The 18,606-nt window shown below is 40.6% G+C and overlaps 1 protein-coding gene across 1 annotated transcript; it reads left to right on the top strand.

Moving 5' to 3' along the window:
* Positions 1 to 7,763: 7,763 nt before the first annotated feature.
* On the top strand, positions 7,764 to 9,981 carry npy2r (neuropeptide Y receptor Y2). Its single transcript, XM_080880158.1, has 2 exons — positions 7,764 to 7,876; positions 8,623 to 9,981. The coding sequence occupies exon 2, from the start codon at positions 8,645 to 8,647 to the stop codon at positions 9,752 to 9,754; it is 1,110 nt and encodes a 369-aa protein (XP_080736284.1). The 5' UTR covers positions 7,764 to 7,876; positions 8,623 to 8,644; the 3' UTR covers positions 9,755 to 9,981.
* The last annotated feature ends 8,625 nt before the right edge of the window (positions 9,982 to 18,606 follow it).

The following is an 18,606-nucleotide window of genomic DNA, read 5'->3' as shown; positions in this document are numbered from 1 at the left end:
CACAAAGAATTGACCATGTGAGACAAAACTGATGTGGATTTGTCTACATGTTTCAGTTTTAACTCCATTAGTACTGACTGAAGGTAACACGTTTAACAGCATACAGCAAAATGTCCCCTGCATAATCACTTTAACTACAAACTGACATCTGGTCTTTGGATCTTAATATGATATCAGGTTCTGCAGCACTGACCAAGCAACGTTTGGTTTATCACTGTCTTTAATCGGTTAACGTCAGCTTCCACTGAAAAAGAGACGTTGCTCTAGCTGTCAGCTTTTACAGTCAGAATTGTGATCTGAATGCACTGTGGTGCTAAACTCAGTTTGCTTTTACAAGAACAGCTACATAGAGTCTCTACAGGCTCCTCTTGTTCATGTGAATCTTTTATCTGTTGATTTATTTATTTCTATTTCTGAGTATTTCAGTTATTACATTATATGTGGTACAGTATGAGCGCCTAGCACTCATAGGAAGCGGGGGCTGGGGAAATATTGGGCAAATATAATAAAAGAATAGAGTACGAATGGAAATGCAGAATGTATCGCCAACTGCTGCTCCTTTAAGAAAAACACAAACATGCAGCACACACAAAAATGAAAAATACACAGATACATAAATCAACAATTTTCTTGTAGCGTTAATGAGTGTGTCAGAGAGAGAGTGTGTTACAATGCCTGTGTCTTTGTCACAAATGTAATTGCTAATTAGGGTGGGAAGCCACAATAATGCCTCCCATGAGCCAGAAGCAGACAGAGATGGAACCAGAGATGGACAACCGCGCTATCTGCAGCCCCCAAGAGTACCTTAGACCTGTGGCCACACATCTCGGTGACAACCGCACACCCATCCCAGCAGGAGAAGGATTGAGGCCTCAGATGGGATGCCCACGACCAAAGGGTGAGAGTCTCAGAGTCAACCCTGCCAGAGGCTGGCCACCCTGGTGCAAGCTGAGAAGAGAAGAGTTGAGGGTCCCAGGCAGCCTAGAACTATCCCGCACCTGCCAGAGCCTGCTGACAAAGAGGAGGTCTAAGCCACGCCCAGCCTCCAAGGGAGCGGGCCAAAGTCCACACCAGAACATCCAGCCATGTACCCCAGAACCAACAAGCAACCTCATCCCAAGGAGGGGCAGAAGGGTCCAGCAGGGCGCAGGACCATGTTCCACAGGGGAAAAGGCATACAGTCCCCTGCATAATCACTTTAAGTACAAACTGACATCTGGTCTTTGGATCTTAATATGGCATCAGGTTCTGCAGCACTGACCACTGTCTTTATTTGGTTAACATTTGGTTTCTTTGCAACAGAGACGTTTCTCTGTGTATTTTATCATATCAAACACTTTGTTGTTCAGAATGATATATGTCGTGTCATCCTCTACAGACACACAGCAAGCAAAATTCTGCAGGTATTTAGGTTTGCTTCAGTTGTTTTTGATGTCTCCAGTGCACAATTCAATGATGTCTATGTAAATGCTGTCATGTTCAATTACCTGCTCGCTGCCAGTTGAGTGCATCAAATAAGTCTAATTTCTAAGATGTGAGCTGAGACAATGAATAACAAAATTGTACTGTAAAAAAAAGAAAAAGGTTATCCATGCACCCATGCATCCATTCTATTAATCGCTTCTCCAAGTCAGGGTCACAGGAGGCTGCAGCCTGTGAGGGTAAGAGGCTAAATAGGATGAATAAAACATGAAATAAGAGGCAAATAAATTCTGATTCATTTACATATTTATCCCTGCACTAGCTATTTAGTGAAACAGATACAATTTAAGAATTGTATAATAGAAAAAAACATTTTATTCTGACATAGAGTACACACACACACACACACACACACACACACACACACACACACACACACACACACACACACACACACACACATAATCTATGTGGACCTCTTACTAATACAGAAATGTTCTTTTTTTCCTTGACCAGGAGCTGAAGACTTAAATCACAGTGTGAGGCATCTGCAATGACAAATGAAGAATCATTTCTTGCTACCATATTAAAGAAGATCATTTACACTCTGCTCAGCCTGCTGCAATCTTCCTGAAAGCCTTGCCCAGGTTTCCTGTTTTTCTTTCCTCATTATTTCACCATCTGTGTTGTAGCTCTATGGGCAAGTTTGGTAGGCGTTTGCCAAGGAGACAGTTCTACAGTAACTCAGTTCCTAATGGCCACATGGTGACTTGGTTTATAACAGCGGTAATCAAATGATTGCAATTATAAGCCGCAGGCTTAACAATTTGAAATGGACCTGCTTCACTGAACTAGACCTTAAGCTGGAACCTGCGCTGTTATTCACCAGAATATAAAAAGTGAGGTCTCTAATGATGAGTTTGTGGGGAAAAAAGACGTTTCAGAGGATGCTGATTGATGGCATCAGTGAAAAAAAGCGGCAGAGACTCACGGACGCTCATATAACTGAAACTGATATTGTTTCATGTAACAACGTAATTTAACAATGCAAACATACTAATAAACAATCAAAAAGAAAACAACATCAATTACATACAACTTTAATTACATACACTATACAGTGGCGTGTCTAGAAAATTTTTGTTGGGGGGGCCAGGTAGGGGCACAGATTTGGAGAAGGGTGGCAGATGTAATTGGCAGATAATGTTAAAAACAATTCTACCAACCATTAACCATAATTCAATAACCCTGTAAACCTAATAACCGAATGCGCTTTTAACTCTTATTAGAATGAGATTTTAACCACTACGGTGCAAAGTTTTTAGATACTGCGTTGATAAAGTACAAGAGATACAATCAGTCAGTGTTTACTCAGTATTCAAGGACATCAATATTTGCATAGTATTTTTACTGACATATAGTGCACATATGTTTTGGGCAAAAACATTTTTGAATATTAAAATACGAACATTTTTAACATACAATTGGCAAATTAGCCAATGCCAATGCAAAACCAATGCCTGTTAAAAAAAAGAAGATAATCTTCTCACAAACTGGTGTTTGATTTTGAAACAGGAAAAAAGTGGGGAAACAAATGAAAAGACTAACATTTGAATAAAACCTGAAAGCAAGTAAATACTTTCTATGCTGCCTTATGGTAAACTTTGGTAATATTGATGTATAAATAACAGCATTGGCTGATAATGAAATACAGTCAGCTGGCATGGTGACACTGCCAGTATTAACCTGCAGGGCTGGACTGGGACAAAAAATTGGGCATTTTGACTAGAAACCGGCCCACCAGGTATTAAAGCCATAAAGACTTTGAATGAAAACAAATGCTGTTGTGACAGTGATGTACAGTCTTGTTGGTATATGTATGATTTCTATGCATTTTACGTCAGATAAAAACTTTGTTCGCAAGATTCAGATAATTATTTAATAAAAGCTAGATATTTGAATTGACAATAAAAAAAGAAAAGTATTTCTTTGTGCCCCCCTCTCCCTGTTAATGCCCTACCTGGCCCCCTGGCAACACTTTCCTAGACCCGCCCCTGCACAGTTACCAGCTGTCAGCTACGTAAAAAAGGATCCTGATGTTATTTGTCTCTCAGAAACAGTTCATAACTTCCCTTCAACTCATTCATGTGACCTAAAAGGTAAACCTGTTTCTCCATCACAGCTCTGATGATCCAGTAAGGACGTCTCCTGGTTTCATCTTCATGTTTCCCTCTCACCACATATCCAAACTGACATCATGACCAGCAGCTTTACAGCTGTGGCTCCAGCAAACATCAGCTGATACTAGAAATTAATGTTAAATAAATTCTAACAACAGCTGATCAAGCTTAAACGTGCTGCTGTTGTTTAGCGTGACATCCGCTGGTTTCCTGTTTCTGGCACAAAGTGGGCGATAAATAAACAAGAGAGAAAAGCTGATCAGCTGATCAGTTTCATGATTGAAGTAGCAATAGAAGAGGCAGCTGTAAAGACAGAATAACTCCAGCTGTGTGTCTTTTTCCATCCTAGCTGAAGTACGGGACAAACTGCGTCTCTTCTCAGCTCAATACGAAACGTGTAATAACACACACACACACACACACACACACACACACACACACACACACACACACACACACACACACACACACACATAATCTATGTGGACCTCTTACTAATACAAAAATGTTCTTTTTTTCCTTGACCAGGAGCTGAAGCCTTAAATCACAGTGTGAGGCATCTGCAATGACAAATGAAGAATCATTTCTTGCTACCATATTAAAGAAGATCATTTACACTCTGCTCAGCCTGCTGCAATCTTCCTGAAAGCCTTGCCCAGGTTTCCTGTTTTTCTTTCCTCATTATTTCACCATCTGTGTTGTAGCTCTATGGGCAAGTTTGGTAGGCGTTTGCCAAGGAGACAGTTCTACAGTAACTCAGTTCCTAATGGCCACATGGTGACTTGGTTTATAACAGCGGTAATCAAATGATTGCAATTATAAGCCGCAGGCTTAACAATTTGAAATGGACCTGCTTCACTGAACTAGACCTTAAGCTGGAACCTGCGCTGTTATTCACCAGAATATAAAAAGTGAGGTCTCTAATGATGAGTTTGTGGGGAAAAAAGACGTTTCAGAGGATGCTGATTGATGGCATCAGTGAAAAAAAGCGGCAGAGACTCACGGACGCTCATATAACTGAAACTGATATTGTTTCATGTAACAACGTAATTTAACAATGCAAACATACTAATAAACAATCAAAAAGAAAACAACATCAATTACATACAACTTTAATTACATACACTATACAGTGGCGTGTCTAGAAAATTTTTGTTGGGGGGTCAGGTAGGGGCACAGATTTGGAGAAGGGTGGCAGATGTAATTGGCAGATAATGTTAAAAACAATTCTACCAACCATTAACCATAATTCAATAACCCTGTAAACCTAATAACCGAATGCGCTTTTAACTCTTATTAGAATGAGATTTTAACCACTACGGTGCAAAGTTTTTAGATACTGCGTTGATAAAGTAGAAGAGATACAATCAGTCAGTGTTTACTCAGCATTCAAGGACATCAATATTTGCATAGTATTTTTACTGACATGTAGTGCACATATGTTTTGGGCAAAAACATTTTTGAATATTAAAATACGAACATTTTTAACATACAATTGGCAAATTAGCCAATGCCAATGCAAAACCAATGCCTGTTAAAAAAAAGAAGATAATCTTCTCACAAACTGGTGTTTGATTTTGAAACAGGAAAAAAGTGGGGAAACAAATGAAAAGACTAACATTTGAATAAAACCTGAAAGCAAGTAAATACTTTCTATGCTGCCTTATGGTAAACTTTGGTAATATTGATGTATAAATAACAGCATTGGCTGATAATGAAATACAGTCAGCTGGCATGGTGACACTGCCAGTATTAACCTGCAGGGCTGGACTGGGACAAAAAATTGGGCATTTTGACTAGAAACCGGCCCACCAGGTATTAAAGCCATAAAGACTTTGAATGAAAACAAATGCTGTTGTGACAGTGATGTACAGTCTTGTTGGTATATGTATGATTTCTATACATTTTACGTCAGATAAAAACTTTGTTCGCAAGATTCAGATAATTATTTAATAAAAGCTAGATATTTGAATTGACAATAAAAAAAGAAAAGTATTTCTTTGTGCCCCCCTCTCCCTGTTAATGCCCTACCTGGCCCCCTGGCAACACTTTCCTAGACCCGCCCCTGCACAGTTACCAGCTGTCAGCTACGTAAAAAAGGATCCTGGTGTTATTTGTCTCTCAGAAACAGTTCATAACTTCCCTTCAACTCATTCATGTGACCTAAAAGGTAAACCTGTTTCTCCATCACAGCTCTGATGATCCAGTAAGGACATCTCCTGGTTTCATCTTCATGTTTCCCTCTCACCACATATCCAAACCGACATCATGACCAGCAGCTTTACAGCTGTGGCTCCAGCAAACATCAGCTGATACTAGAAATTAATGTTAAATAAATTCTAACAACAGCTGATCAAGCTTAAACATGCTGCTGTTGTTTAGCGTGACATCCGCTGGTTTCCTGTTTCTGGCACAAAGTGGGCGATAAATAAACAAGAGAGAAAAGCTGATCAGCTGATCAGTTTCATGATTGAAGTAGCAATAGAAGAGGCAGCTGTAAAGACAGAATAACTCCAGCTTTGTGTCTTTTTCCATCCTAGCTGAAGTTCGGGACAAACTGCGTCTCTTCTCAGCTCAATACGAAACGTGTAATATTTTCTCTGAATGAGGGACCATTCCATTTTTTAAGGAGCTGTTGGCAACTCTACTAACTAACCTTATGAATAAAATAAAGTTCACTATCAGTAACATCATAGCAACCGAACAGCTGTATAGAAACTCGTCATTCTAGCTCACGCAGTACGAGGTATTGTAACTGACTGTAAAAAGTCAGCTTAACAAAAATAAACTGCACCTAAACTTGGTTTATATCTGACCCAGATAGACTGCAGGTCATAACTTCTTACCTGAAGTTCAGTTCACCTGACACTTGGACCGGCGGCCGCCTCGGGTCTCTCCTCCTGCCTCACCTTCCCTCATCCACCTGTTGCCTCTGTGGAAGCTCCGCCATAGCCACCACCAAACAACTGAGTTATTTTTACACATTGGCCAGCATCTGGCCAATCCACCACCTCTCATTGTTCATGCCGTTACAAAAAAAAACAAGTCATCAGCCCACCATGCAAATGTCCGATGGCTAGTCCAGCTATGTTAACTTGTTAATCTTTCGCAGAAAAAATGTTTTCTGCGGTGCCGTCTTTTGTGCTTGGCTCTCCTACCTTTGCTAACATGATGCTCATAGTGCAGAAGCCGGTGCTCCATTCACTTACCCTCGGATATCTGAGCTTCACTGTGAAACCATAATCGTACATTTGATATTTCATTAAATTTTATTGTTTTAGCTTCGGAGTGGCACCTGGGGTGGCCAGTCTGGTTGGGGGGGTGGCCTGTGCCCCAGGCCCCCGCTGGACACGCCACTGTTCAGCTCCTAAGTGTCCAGAGATAATTAACGCGTGGGTGGTAAATTTATGTCACATTTGACTCACTGCTTACAAAGTTGAGAAGATGCTAAATATGCTCTAGCTTGTGACTTGATTTTAAGTCACGGTAAATTTTGTTGTTGCAAGTAGCATTTCGAGGACATGTTGGAGTCACGTCCTAGCTGCACCTTGACGCATTTGGAGGAATCTGTTTAGAGTTTTTAATACCATACAATAGTGTTTATGTTCTAGGCGCAGTTATTAAACTGCAAATACTAATTATGAAAAACCCCAAAAGATAAAAGAAAAAGCTGCTACCGGTGCTGCGTAACAGTCTGCGGAGGCACACCCAGACTTCATCAGCGGAGTCCCTGTAATACGCAGATGCTACAAGCACGTTGTCGCCAAGCTTATTTTTTTTTATTTTCTACATAAAACATTTTTATAATTGACTTTATAGTCTCATCTTCTCACAGTCTTTACACTTTGCTATTGCTCAAATGCTCCATATAAAGCACGCTACGCATCTGCACTTTTAGGTTTTCCTATTGTTGGCGCACATTTATTACATTTTGTACTCTCACAGGATGAAGATCCCCAAAAGACCGCGTTCTCGTTTCTTCTCTGTTACTTAACCCGCCTCGTTTTTCTGTATCGCTCAGTCTCACAGAGCAGTTAATGAACCCTCGACGCCAAACGGACCGCAGTGCGCACTGGCAAACTGTTGCGCGCTTTGCTGCTGCTGCTGTTTCTCAGAATAAGGACACTTTTTCTCCCCCCCCCCCCCCCCCCCCCCGCTGGTGTTTAAATGGGTTTGCTCATCTGGACATGACAGGAACGAGAAGAAAAGCACCAAAACTTTACTAGCGGCACAAACGATGAGCGGAATCTAACAATCTCACTCTGCAGATTGAGGTGAGTGGATCTTGATCAGAGTAGCTGTCTCATTTATACTCAAACTGTCACGTGTTTTTTCTTGATAAATAGCCATCACAAATTGCCACATGACTTAATAACTGTTGCATTTGCAATTTTTTACAAGCCCCCCCCCCAAAAGCGCGGTGCATCCTATAGGGCATGTAAATGTTAATTTAAGATTTTCACAACCCAGCAGCTGAGAAGGGGGTTAGTATTCTCAGCTAGTGACAGATTTGTGTTTGCCGCACTGAAAGATAATTGCGGCACTGCTCGTTACAGTATGTGGCTCTGGTTCCTGCGTTCATTGTATTCCAAGACCTCTTAAAAGGAAATCCACCCCATCAGAAGCGCATTGTGCTCTTGGATAGAAGCCAAGCCTTCGGAGTCAATATCTGCAATCACCCAAAGCAAACCTATGTGCCACCAACAAGTGTTCTGTCAAAACTCCAGTGTAACTGTGAGGTTTTTGGTAACTGGCTGATATTTAACATAAATGGTGGACTTTTCAAAGTTAAACCACATAAAAAAAAACTTTCAATGTATGAATTAATTAAAATGAGGGCTGTCCCTCAGTGACTTCTCACGTGTAGATTTGCATTTTACAGAGCTTACTTGTGATTTTGACTAATGCAGACTTAATACTAATACTACTAATAGAGCACGCAATATAAACTACTGGCTAATGGTTAATAGACTATTACATGAGCCACAACTAATGTCCATATCTACTTTTTGTTCCACAGATTTACTCTGGTTCTTTTAGTCATGAACACAGCAGAACAATTAAACATGACTCAAGTAGAAGATTATCAGCTTCAACCTTCTAACTGCTGCTCAACCGCGTACACAGTGTATGGTGAGAACTTTCTCATGGAGGATGACAGCACAAGGCTGGTTGCAGTTCAAGTTATCCTCATCCTTGCTTACAGCACAATCATCCTGTTTGGAGTCACTGGGAACTCCTTAGTGATATATGTCGTCTACAAGTTCAAAAATCTGCGGACCGTGACCAATTTCTTTATCGTAAACTTGGCTGTTGCTGACTTGCTCGTAAACACGCTGTGCTTACCTTCCACCCTTGTCAACACCCTCTATGGCAAATGGATGTTTGGTCAGGTGTTGTGCTTCATGCTACCCTGTGCTCAAGGCATGGCTGTGCACGTGTCCACCATCACTCTGAATATCATTGCTCTGGACCGCCACAGGAACATTGTCTACCACATGGAGACTAAGATGTCCAAAGACATGTGTGCTGTTGTTATCGTCATCACGTGGGCCGTCAGTGCCCTGTTGGCTAGTCCCCTTGCCATTTTCAGGGAGTACGAGATGCTTGATCTGTCGCCGGCCGAGACTCTTCACGTGTGTGCGGAGAAGTGGCCGGGAAGCAGCATGAATGGAGCCATCTACAGTACATCGATGCTTCTGATTCAGTACTGTTTGCCTTTAATAATCAACTCTGTCGCTTACATTCGCATCTGGAATAAACTGAAGAATCACATGGCTCATCGAAACGATCGAAATGACCGTAATCAGCGAAGGAAGAAGACCACCAAGATGCTCCTGACCATGGTGGTGGTCTTTGCCGTCAGCTGGTTGCCTTTCCACGCCTTCCAGTTGGCCGTTGACATCGACAGCAGCGTGCCGTACATGAAGGACTTCAAGCTGCTTTTCACTGTGTTCCATATCATAGCAATGTGCTCAACATTCGTCAACCCCATCCTGTACGGCTGGATGAACAACAACTACAGGATGGCTTTTATGTCTGTGTTTAAGTGTTTCCCGCTTTCCAGCGTGACCGCAAGATGCTCCAAAGCCAGAGAGACACAGAAAGACGAAGATGGGGTTTGTACTGATTGTAAATCAACAAATGTCTAAAGTTGCACAATTTAAGGGAATGGACTGATAATTAGTTGTTCAAATGTGAAGTGTGTATTTTATGTTTATTTTGGGCATTTTGACCACACATAATAATGGATGATTAAAATGACTTTTTAAATGTTTTAAAGGGCTTAAACTTTAAAATAGCTAACTTCTAACATCAAATAGAGCAACAAAGGGGGGCATCATTAACACACCTGTGAAACTGTACTCACGGCTTCGTAACATACATGTATACGTCTTTAATCTTAATCATTTAAAATACGGCGGATCCAATCTGCCATCCGCAATATACTGGTGTTATCTACATTTTTGCAGTCAGAAAAATAACTGACAAATACCCGCTGCAATAATGAACTTCTTCTCAATTTTGATTTCTGTTCAGCAACGCCACCAGTACAGCTCTCTTACAATATCTGCATAACATGAATTGATTTTAAGCTTTTCTGATTTTTTCCTTCAAATTCTTGGTTCGGCTCCCACCCTTAAGTTGCCACAAAATCTTCTCAAACATCAGAATAAGCTTCATCGACACTAGAATGAAACAACAATATATTATTGTGACAAAAAAGCTGAAAAGCAAAAACCTCTCATAATCTCACGTTTTTCTGATTGTTCACCCTAATCATTTATTTTCCTGCTCACGCTGATGCCAGGCTGCACAGACTTTAATGGCGTATTTATCGACACATTTTACTGAAATGTAGCAAAGTCTTGACATGTTTAATTAATTAATTAATTAGCTAATTAGATTATTTTCTCACAATATGAATAAATAATTAAAACAGTAAGCATTTTTATCATAAGCAATTAAAAAAAATTGATGTTTGTAATCATTAATTTATTTTTATTTTACTTTTTTTTTTTTTTTGGTCCCTGCCACACTTTTTTAAGGAATTTGTCTTGTTGTGTTAGAAATGCACACACTGATAAGACACAAGACTTGAAGACAAACACCAAACTTCTATGTCAAAATGAAACTTTGCAGTCTAACCTAGCAATTGCTTTTCAAACAATTAAACCTTTAGAGGGGCAATAACTGTATCTGCTGCTCACATTTGTGAACACAGAAACAGAAAAGTTTAACAGCTGTATTGGTTGTTCTTATAGGGTTATATAGAAACTCACTGAAACAAAATAAATACGGAATAATGAAAAAATGTACTGTTTGATCCTGTCATTTGTTATGCTCCACACGTCACATCGTCCACATCACGAGCTGTGCCATCCGTGGCTTGGCAACGGGGAAGATATCACCCTGCTCTTCTGTCGAGTGGACTGAAATCACATTGATGTACTTGCATGCCTTTCATTGCTTGAAAAAGAGGACCGGACCAAGGTATGTTCTTGGTTCTGATCTTCTCCCTCCTATTCCCCTTATCTTCCTCTTCCTCCCACCCTCTTTATCTCAAAGTTTGCAGAGTTCTTACAAGGGAGTTGAGCTACTAAGGTTCAGACTGCCTGTTGTATAACTGATTTCAAGCATGTGTGGGTGTTTCCAGGTATGTTTGGCAAAGACTGGAGAGAAGTGTTATCTCAATGATTGCAAGAGATTTCATTCTTCACCAACGTGTTGGAAGAAACACGTGTGGTGTTTAACAAGCAGTGTTCTGCACAACTGCATCAGATTACAAAGTATTAAAGAATATCTGCTCTTGCAGATATTCTTTAATACTCATTTTGTTCCATGAATCTTTGTTCGACAGCAGTCTTTTACACAGGAGCATGTAGAATAAATAAAATAAGAAGAATAAATAGAACCTAGGCTGTACTAAATTGGCTGTTGCTAAGTGTTTGACTTGGATTGGGCAATTAAGAATAAATACTTAATAATAAATAACAGACAAATTATGATATAATTGAAAGAATTGAATATCCAGTGAATTTAATGTTTAAGTTGCCAGTTCAGCTCAGGCTTCCAGGGTTGTAAAGATATAGTTGGAAAAGTTAACGTATCCATGCTTCTGTTTAAGCATTCACTTTCAACATGCAAGAAAGCAGCAAAGCTGTAATGGTTTACAAGGTTAACAAACTGTGGCAAAATGAAAATGTGCTATTATGAGCTCAGTGTTTGCAGTGATGGTTCAAATATACTATCATTATGTTGATCATGTGCTTTCTTGTGCTTCTCATAGCATCAACACGTTTAGAGACGATTCAGCAGAAGAGCCCAGCTGAGACAAGCAAGTGAAACCAAGAACAGGCTTTTTACCCGAATTATCGTATTACCGTTAAATCCTTGCATCTATTTAATTTTTCCTTAAACTTTTACGTGTGGTTAATGCTAAACTCCTAAACTTTATTTCTGACATAGAGTGGCTCTTTTCTAACTAATCTGCATCGTAAACAACACTTAATCTGACTGGGTTTTAAATATTTCTTTGATGCTCTTGTTAATGGTCATGATTTGAATGCATGGTTTGAAGTACAGGAGTCGTGAATACGTTGAAATTTTGACTGTGATCATCTGTGGTCACAGTTATAAAACTGTGTACAATGATGACGTTATTGCCTTCCTGTGTGAATTAACCTTCATACACACTTATTTTATTGATAGATAATGAATATGAAATACATTTTAATCCGTGACATGTAAATGTAACAAATTTAAGAAATGGCATGTGAAGTAAATTCCACTAATTATTCTGTTCTTGCTTTAAATTTGAGAATCATTTGATATTCAGTGGTGTCTTAGCTGTAGTTGCAGATGTTTGCATGTTTTTGTTTTTTAATTTAATTCTGAGTTCAACAGGAAAGTAAAATAGTTCCCACCCCTCCCCGAATTGTCTTTGTTTGCAGTGAGCATTGTAATCACCACTATTCACTCTTACACTGATTATCTCGGCACTCAGGTTTTAAAGTGTTCTTCCTGTTGACCGCGTCCTTAGTGATTTACTTTACGTGTACGTGAGGACCCAAGGGACTGGGATATTGGCTGTGGGTCTCCATTTTTAGTAAGCTATTCATGGTGTATTCAGCATTAAATCAATAATTGTTTCTTTGGCTGTTTGGCAGAGCAGGTGCTGCTGTCACAAAGCATCTGTCCAGGATGAGGGTACATACTAATCAAATAAATTGAACAATAGCTTGAAAACAAATTCGATTTTATTATTTTTTGCTGATCGCCATGTCCTTTGGCTTTCATACAAGAAAGCACTTAAGTCATCTGCCATGTCAATCTCACGACTTTCTGTCAACATGTATTAATATTTAATTAATGACATTTTGTTAGATATCGTGAGCATTGATTTTGCCAATTAATTGTATTCCCATTGTGAAATAATTAGATGGTGTGGCAGGATACTAATCAGTTGATTCACATGTAGAGAAGAAAATTTTATTGGTTATTGGTGATTCCCTGGGTTTCTTCAGCCACTTGAGTGGCTTTCTGTTATTATATATACAACACAGTGTAAAAGTCTTGAGTCCTCCCTGATTTCTTCATGTTTTCCCAGGAAAATTTGAAATAAGTGCAGTGATTTACTGAAATGTGCACACATGGAAATACAGCATATAAGGCCAAAACAAGGTTTATAATTTTAATGAGCTTGAAAGTAAATGTTCGGTATGACCACCTTTATTCTTCAAGACAGCCTGGAAGCTTTCTTGTCTTGTTTCTTTAAGTGGTCTTCAGGAACAGTTCTCCAGGCTTCTTAAAGGACATTCAAAGCTCTTCTTTGGATGTTTCTGCCTTTTGTTCTGCTCTCTGTCAAAATGATCCCCCCACACTGCTTGCTGAGTCCAGGCTCTGGTGAAGCCAATCCATGACTCCCCATGTCCCACAGTGTGTTTCGCTTTTGTTGCATTAGCAGTGTGTTTGGGATAATTGTCATGCGAAAAAATGAAGTCATGCTTTCCAGGTCATACTGCATGGTGAATCAAAATCTGATTTTTTTTTTACAAGATGTCCAACACTACTGGCTGAAACACAGCCCCAAACCATGACAGAGCCTCCACCATGTTTTACAAATGGCTGTAGATACTCACTGTTGTACCTTTCTGCTGACCTCCTCCATACATACTGACGACAGATTGAGCTAAAATGTTCAATTTAGATGAATTACTACAAGGCCACTGATTTTCAGTCCAGTTCCTGTGTAATTTGGCACACCTCAGCCGTTTCCCTTCACTTCCTTTCCTGAAGAATTGCTTCTTGATATGCACCCTTCCACTGAAAGCGTTTCTGATGAAGCTTCAGTGAGGAGTAGATGGATCAAAGTTTCAGATGTATCTTTTAGGTCCAGTGTCTGGTCTTTGCTGGATGGTTCCCCCCATTTCTCAAGGACATGACTTTCAGACACTGGTTATCTGCCAAAGATCAGTTTTAAGCTTTCCACTTACTCTTTTGTCTTACACTTGTCCAGTTTCCTCAAAGGACACACTGCACATCATGTTGGGATATGCCAAGGTTTTGGCTAATAGTTCTTTGGGAATCAGTGTGTTGGTACAACATGGTTATTTCATGTCTGTCAAACTGTATTATCTTTGACATTTCTGACGTATTCAACAAAGGAAATGGAAACAAATGTTGTGTTTCTGCAACAGCGTCATAGTAAAACTTAAATCTTGGTTCTCTCTTAAGCTGTCAGTTACTTGTAGAAACAACAATTTTTCATCCTTTGGTCGTTTTTTTATGCTTGAATCATTCGTAGGTCAATGTTAAGTGTTGTAACAAACAACAACATTTATCTGAAAACGATCAGGTACAAGTACTAGACTGAAAATGAGTGGAAAAGCAGTATTTTCTTTCCACTATACGTTAATTGCACAACTGAAATAAATTATATCTGGTTGACTGAAATTTGCATCAGATGGTAAAGTGGTGCAGGTGAAGTCTAAAATGTATGTTAATGTGTTGATCTAAAGTGAAAGTTTGTGTGCAAACCTTTTCCAATAAACTTTTAAGTAATGTGACCAACATCAGATTTATTTTGTATAAGCAAACAACATGTTAGCAGCAGCTACAGAAACAGAAAATGTCCATTCATATATCATATAAAAAGTAGCTCATACCTACCGTGACATCTCCAACTGGTGTGTGAGATACCAAGTCTGGCATTTTGGTCCCTTATTTATTTTATTTTTTTAAAACTTGGTCCTCGGAGTGGATAAAGCTAGGTTTGTTAGCTAGGCGCGTCACTGATTATGTTGTAATAGTAAATGTTATAAAACCTCCCGAGCATTTCCTCGTTGGAATCGCTCAGCTCTAGGTGTCACAGTTTGTTTGTATCCTTAGAAGTTTTTCTTTCCTCAGAGAAAGAGTATAAACCTAAACAGTAAATGGCTTTTGACTGTGATTTTGTCCAGCTTCTGCAAGAGTTTTCTGAATATTCAACGTGCTAGATTTGTAGATTAGTAACGTGTTGTTGATAGCAATTATGTTTTAATTGACTTAACCTCCTGCTCGGGTTAATGTGTGAAACTTCTGGCTAATTTCCAGCACCTGATTAAGATGTAGGTCAAATATACTGACAGGTTAAAAAGCTTAGAAAGTGCTGGAGGGTTTGACTAGCAGCCGTTAATCAAGATGTTTTATGAGTGCAGATTAAAGAAATTAATTTAGGTACAATCTCTTGATTAATAATTCACAATTATCTTAAATGTTAAATTCGGACCTAGAGAAAATTCACCACAATTGCTACTTAGGTAATTAATTTAACCTCAAAACACTTCAGAAACATCATGTAGAATGGTCATAACAGAACAAACAATAATGCTATGGCTCCCCCTGCTGTCTCAACAGGTTCATGTCATATAAACTAAAGTTACTCTCCAATATTTTAAGACAGTTAATCATAGTATTGGTAATATTGAGTATTATTGTTTATTTAACACTGGACTAGATCCAGCACTGCAATAGTTGAGATCATGGAGAATTTCAAGGATTTTATAACACTTAACCACATGCTGTATTTTTATTTTATGACTCCAATTGTGTGCTACCACAGTTTCAATCTGACATCCTGGAAATTAGAATCGGATGTTGACTGAGGATAAAAATAAAGTTATGCGGTTTTGTGCGTCTGCAGTGACAGATTCATCTGCCTGTTTTGCTCTTTTGCAGACTCAGTTGTGTAACTCTCCATTGTTCTTTGAAATGGTGCATAACAAGGTTAGCTACTCATTCACTCAAGAGGAATTGTGCGATATGGTGCACAACAAACAATACAAAGAGGCCAACGAACTAAGGAGTGGCTGTCGTATTGCATATAGGTGATCTCACAGGGTGGTTGCTGCCAGTGTTGATGAGGTTTTCCTCAAAAATTGTAGATTAGAGAGATGAGGCTGCTGTTTTTAATCAAGGCCACACACATTCCCAAAAGAACCACAGTAAGTGAAATCACTTTGATGACTTTACAATCTTCGTGGCTATATACATGGTACATACTACATAGTATTTGGTGATCCACTTGATTTGGTCATCTTGCCTAATTTTAGCTTTGCTTTTACTTCAAAATACATCCTTGACAAACATAAAAATTTGTTAGCTAGTCTGAAAGGGATCTTGAAATTTCTCACATATAGACTGAGCCACTGAATTCCCCTTTTGTGGTAGCATCCGTGCCAATCCACTGCTTTACAAAACACTCCAGACTTAGCATGTGAACTGCTAACAGCTAATGTTGTCAGAATCAGAATCAGAATCAGAATGGGGTTTATTGCCAAATGTTGAGCAGGTTTACAACATTAGGAAATTGCTGCGGTGCTTCAGTGCAAACATGCTGTCATAAATAGCACTTAAATAGACATGGAAAAAAATAAAAGTAGGGATAAGAATTAAAAGTGCTACGTGGAAAGATATGTGCATGAGTGCAGGTGGTGATCAGTGCCAAACATAGAATGATGCAGTGTACACAGCGTAGGGTCAGGTGTTAGTGGTGGGAACAGTCGTACGTTTATTGTTCATGTGTCCAACAGCAGAGGGGAAGAAACTGTTCTTATGGCGAGAGGTTCTGGTGCGAATGGACCGGAGCCTCCTGCCTGAGGGGAGCAGGTCAAACAGACTGTGTCCAGGGTGAGAAGGGTCAGCTGAGATCCGAGCTGCACGCCGCAGTGTCCTGGAGGTGTACAGGTCCTGCAAAGATGGGAGTCTGCAGCCAATCACCTTCTCAGCAGAGCGCACAACACGCTGCAGTCTCTGTTTGTCCCTGATAGTGGCTCCAGCGTACCACACGGTGATGAAGGAGGTGAGGATGGACTCGATGATTGCAGTGTAGAATTGCATCATCGTCCGTGTTGGCAGGTTGAATTTCTTCAGCTGCCTCAGGAAGTACATCCTCTGCTGGGCTTTCTTGATGACGGAGGTGATGGTGGGCTCCCACTTCAGGTCCTGGGTGATGGTGGTACCCAGGAAGCGGAATGAGTCCACAGAGGTGATGGGGGTGTCAGTCAGGATGATGGGGGGGAGTGGGGCTGTGTGCTTCCTGAAGTCCACAATAATCTCCACTGTCTTCTGGGCATTCAGCACCAGGTTGTTGTGGCTGCACCAGGACACCAGACGTTCAACCTCCCTCCTGTAGGCAGACTCGTCCCCGTCCGAGATGAGTCCAATAACGGTGGTGTCATCTGCAAACTTGATTAGCTTGACAGACTGGTGGGTGGAGGTGCAGCAGTTGGTGTACAGGGAGAAGAGCAGAGGAGAAAGAACACAGCCCTGAGGGGAGCCGGTGCTGATGGTCCGGGAGTCCGAGACATTCTTTCCCAGCCTCACATGCTGCTTCCTGTCCGTCAGGAAGTCAGTGATCCACCGGCAGATGGGATCAGGCACATTCATCTGGGAAAGCTTGTCTCGGAGATGGTCTGGAAGGATGGTGTTGAAGGCAGAGCTGAAGTCCACAAACAGGATCCTGGCGTAGGTTCCTGGGGAGTCCAGATGCTGCAGGATGAAGTGTAGGGCCATGTTGATGGCGTCATCTACAGACCTGTTGGCTCTGTATGCAAACTGCAGGGGGTCCAGGAGGGGGGCCGTGAGGGTCCTGAGATGGGAGAGAACTAGGCGCTCAAAAGACTTCATGACCACAGATGTCAGAGCCACAGGTCTGTAGTCATTTAGTCCAGTGATCCTAGGTTTCTTGGGGACAGGGATTATGGTGGAGGACTTGAAGCAGGCAGGCACATGACATGCCTGCAGTGAGGAGTTGAAAATGCCAGAAAACACTGGGGCCAGCTCGTTTGCACAGTGTCTGAGGGTGGCAGGAGACACACCGTCTGGGCCGGGAGCTTTCCGAGCATTCAGGTTCTTAAACTGCTTCCTCACATCTGCTTCATGAATATGAAGAGTTGTGGTGGGAGGAGGTGGTGTGAAATCCTCTTTTGTGTGGGGTGAGGAGGGGGGTGTTGTAGGTGAACGGTTTGAAGGTGGTGATGGCTCTATGTAGGGGGGAGAGGTGGGGGAATTAGTGTCCAAAGTGTCTCTATTGTTGGGGCCGTTGGAGGTGTGAAGGCTGCCTGATGGCTCGTCAAAACGGCAGTAGAAGTCGTTAAGGGTGTTGGCTAAGAGCAAGTCATCAGTGGAGTGGGGGTTTTTTTTGTCGTGGCTAACAAATGCTTATAGCCATAAAGCTTATAAACGGCCAACATTTAATATCCACCTTTCAAATATGAAGCAGGTGGATATTTCACACCAATGATGGGCATACAACCATGCCAGAGATTTAATGAGTTTGTACATGTTGAATTTTAACAAATACATTCATCGTTTTAATTTGCTAACATCTGTTAGCTTAAACCACAGGTGTCGAACTCCAGGCCTCGAGGGCTGATGTCCTGCAGGTTTTAGATATGTCCTCGATCCAACACAGCTGATTCAAATGGCTAAATTACCTCCTCAACATGTCTTGAAGTTCTCC

The sequence above is a fragment of the Rhamphochromis sp. 'chilingali' genome, assembly GCF_963969265.1.
Source record: "Rhamphochromis sp. 'chilingali' genome assembly, chromosome: 4".
Classification (NCBI taxonomy): Eukaryota; Metazoa; Chordata; class Actinopteri; order Cichliformes; family Cichlidae; genus Rhamphochromis; species Rhamphochromis sp. 'chilingali'.
Note: the sequence above shows the minus strand (reverse complement) of the source record. Positions and strands in the feature narration are given on the sequence as shown.

Bases quoted from the DNA above. Each gene is read 5' to 3' on its own strand.
- npy2r (XM_080880158.1), top strand. From the start codon at position 8,645: ATGAACACAGCAGAACAATTAAACATGACTCAAGTAGAAGATTATCAG.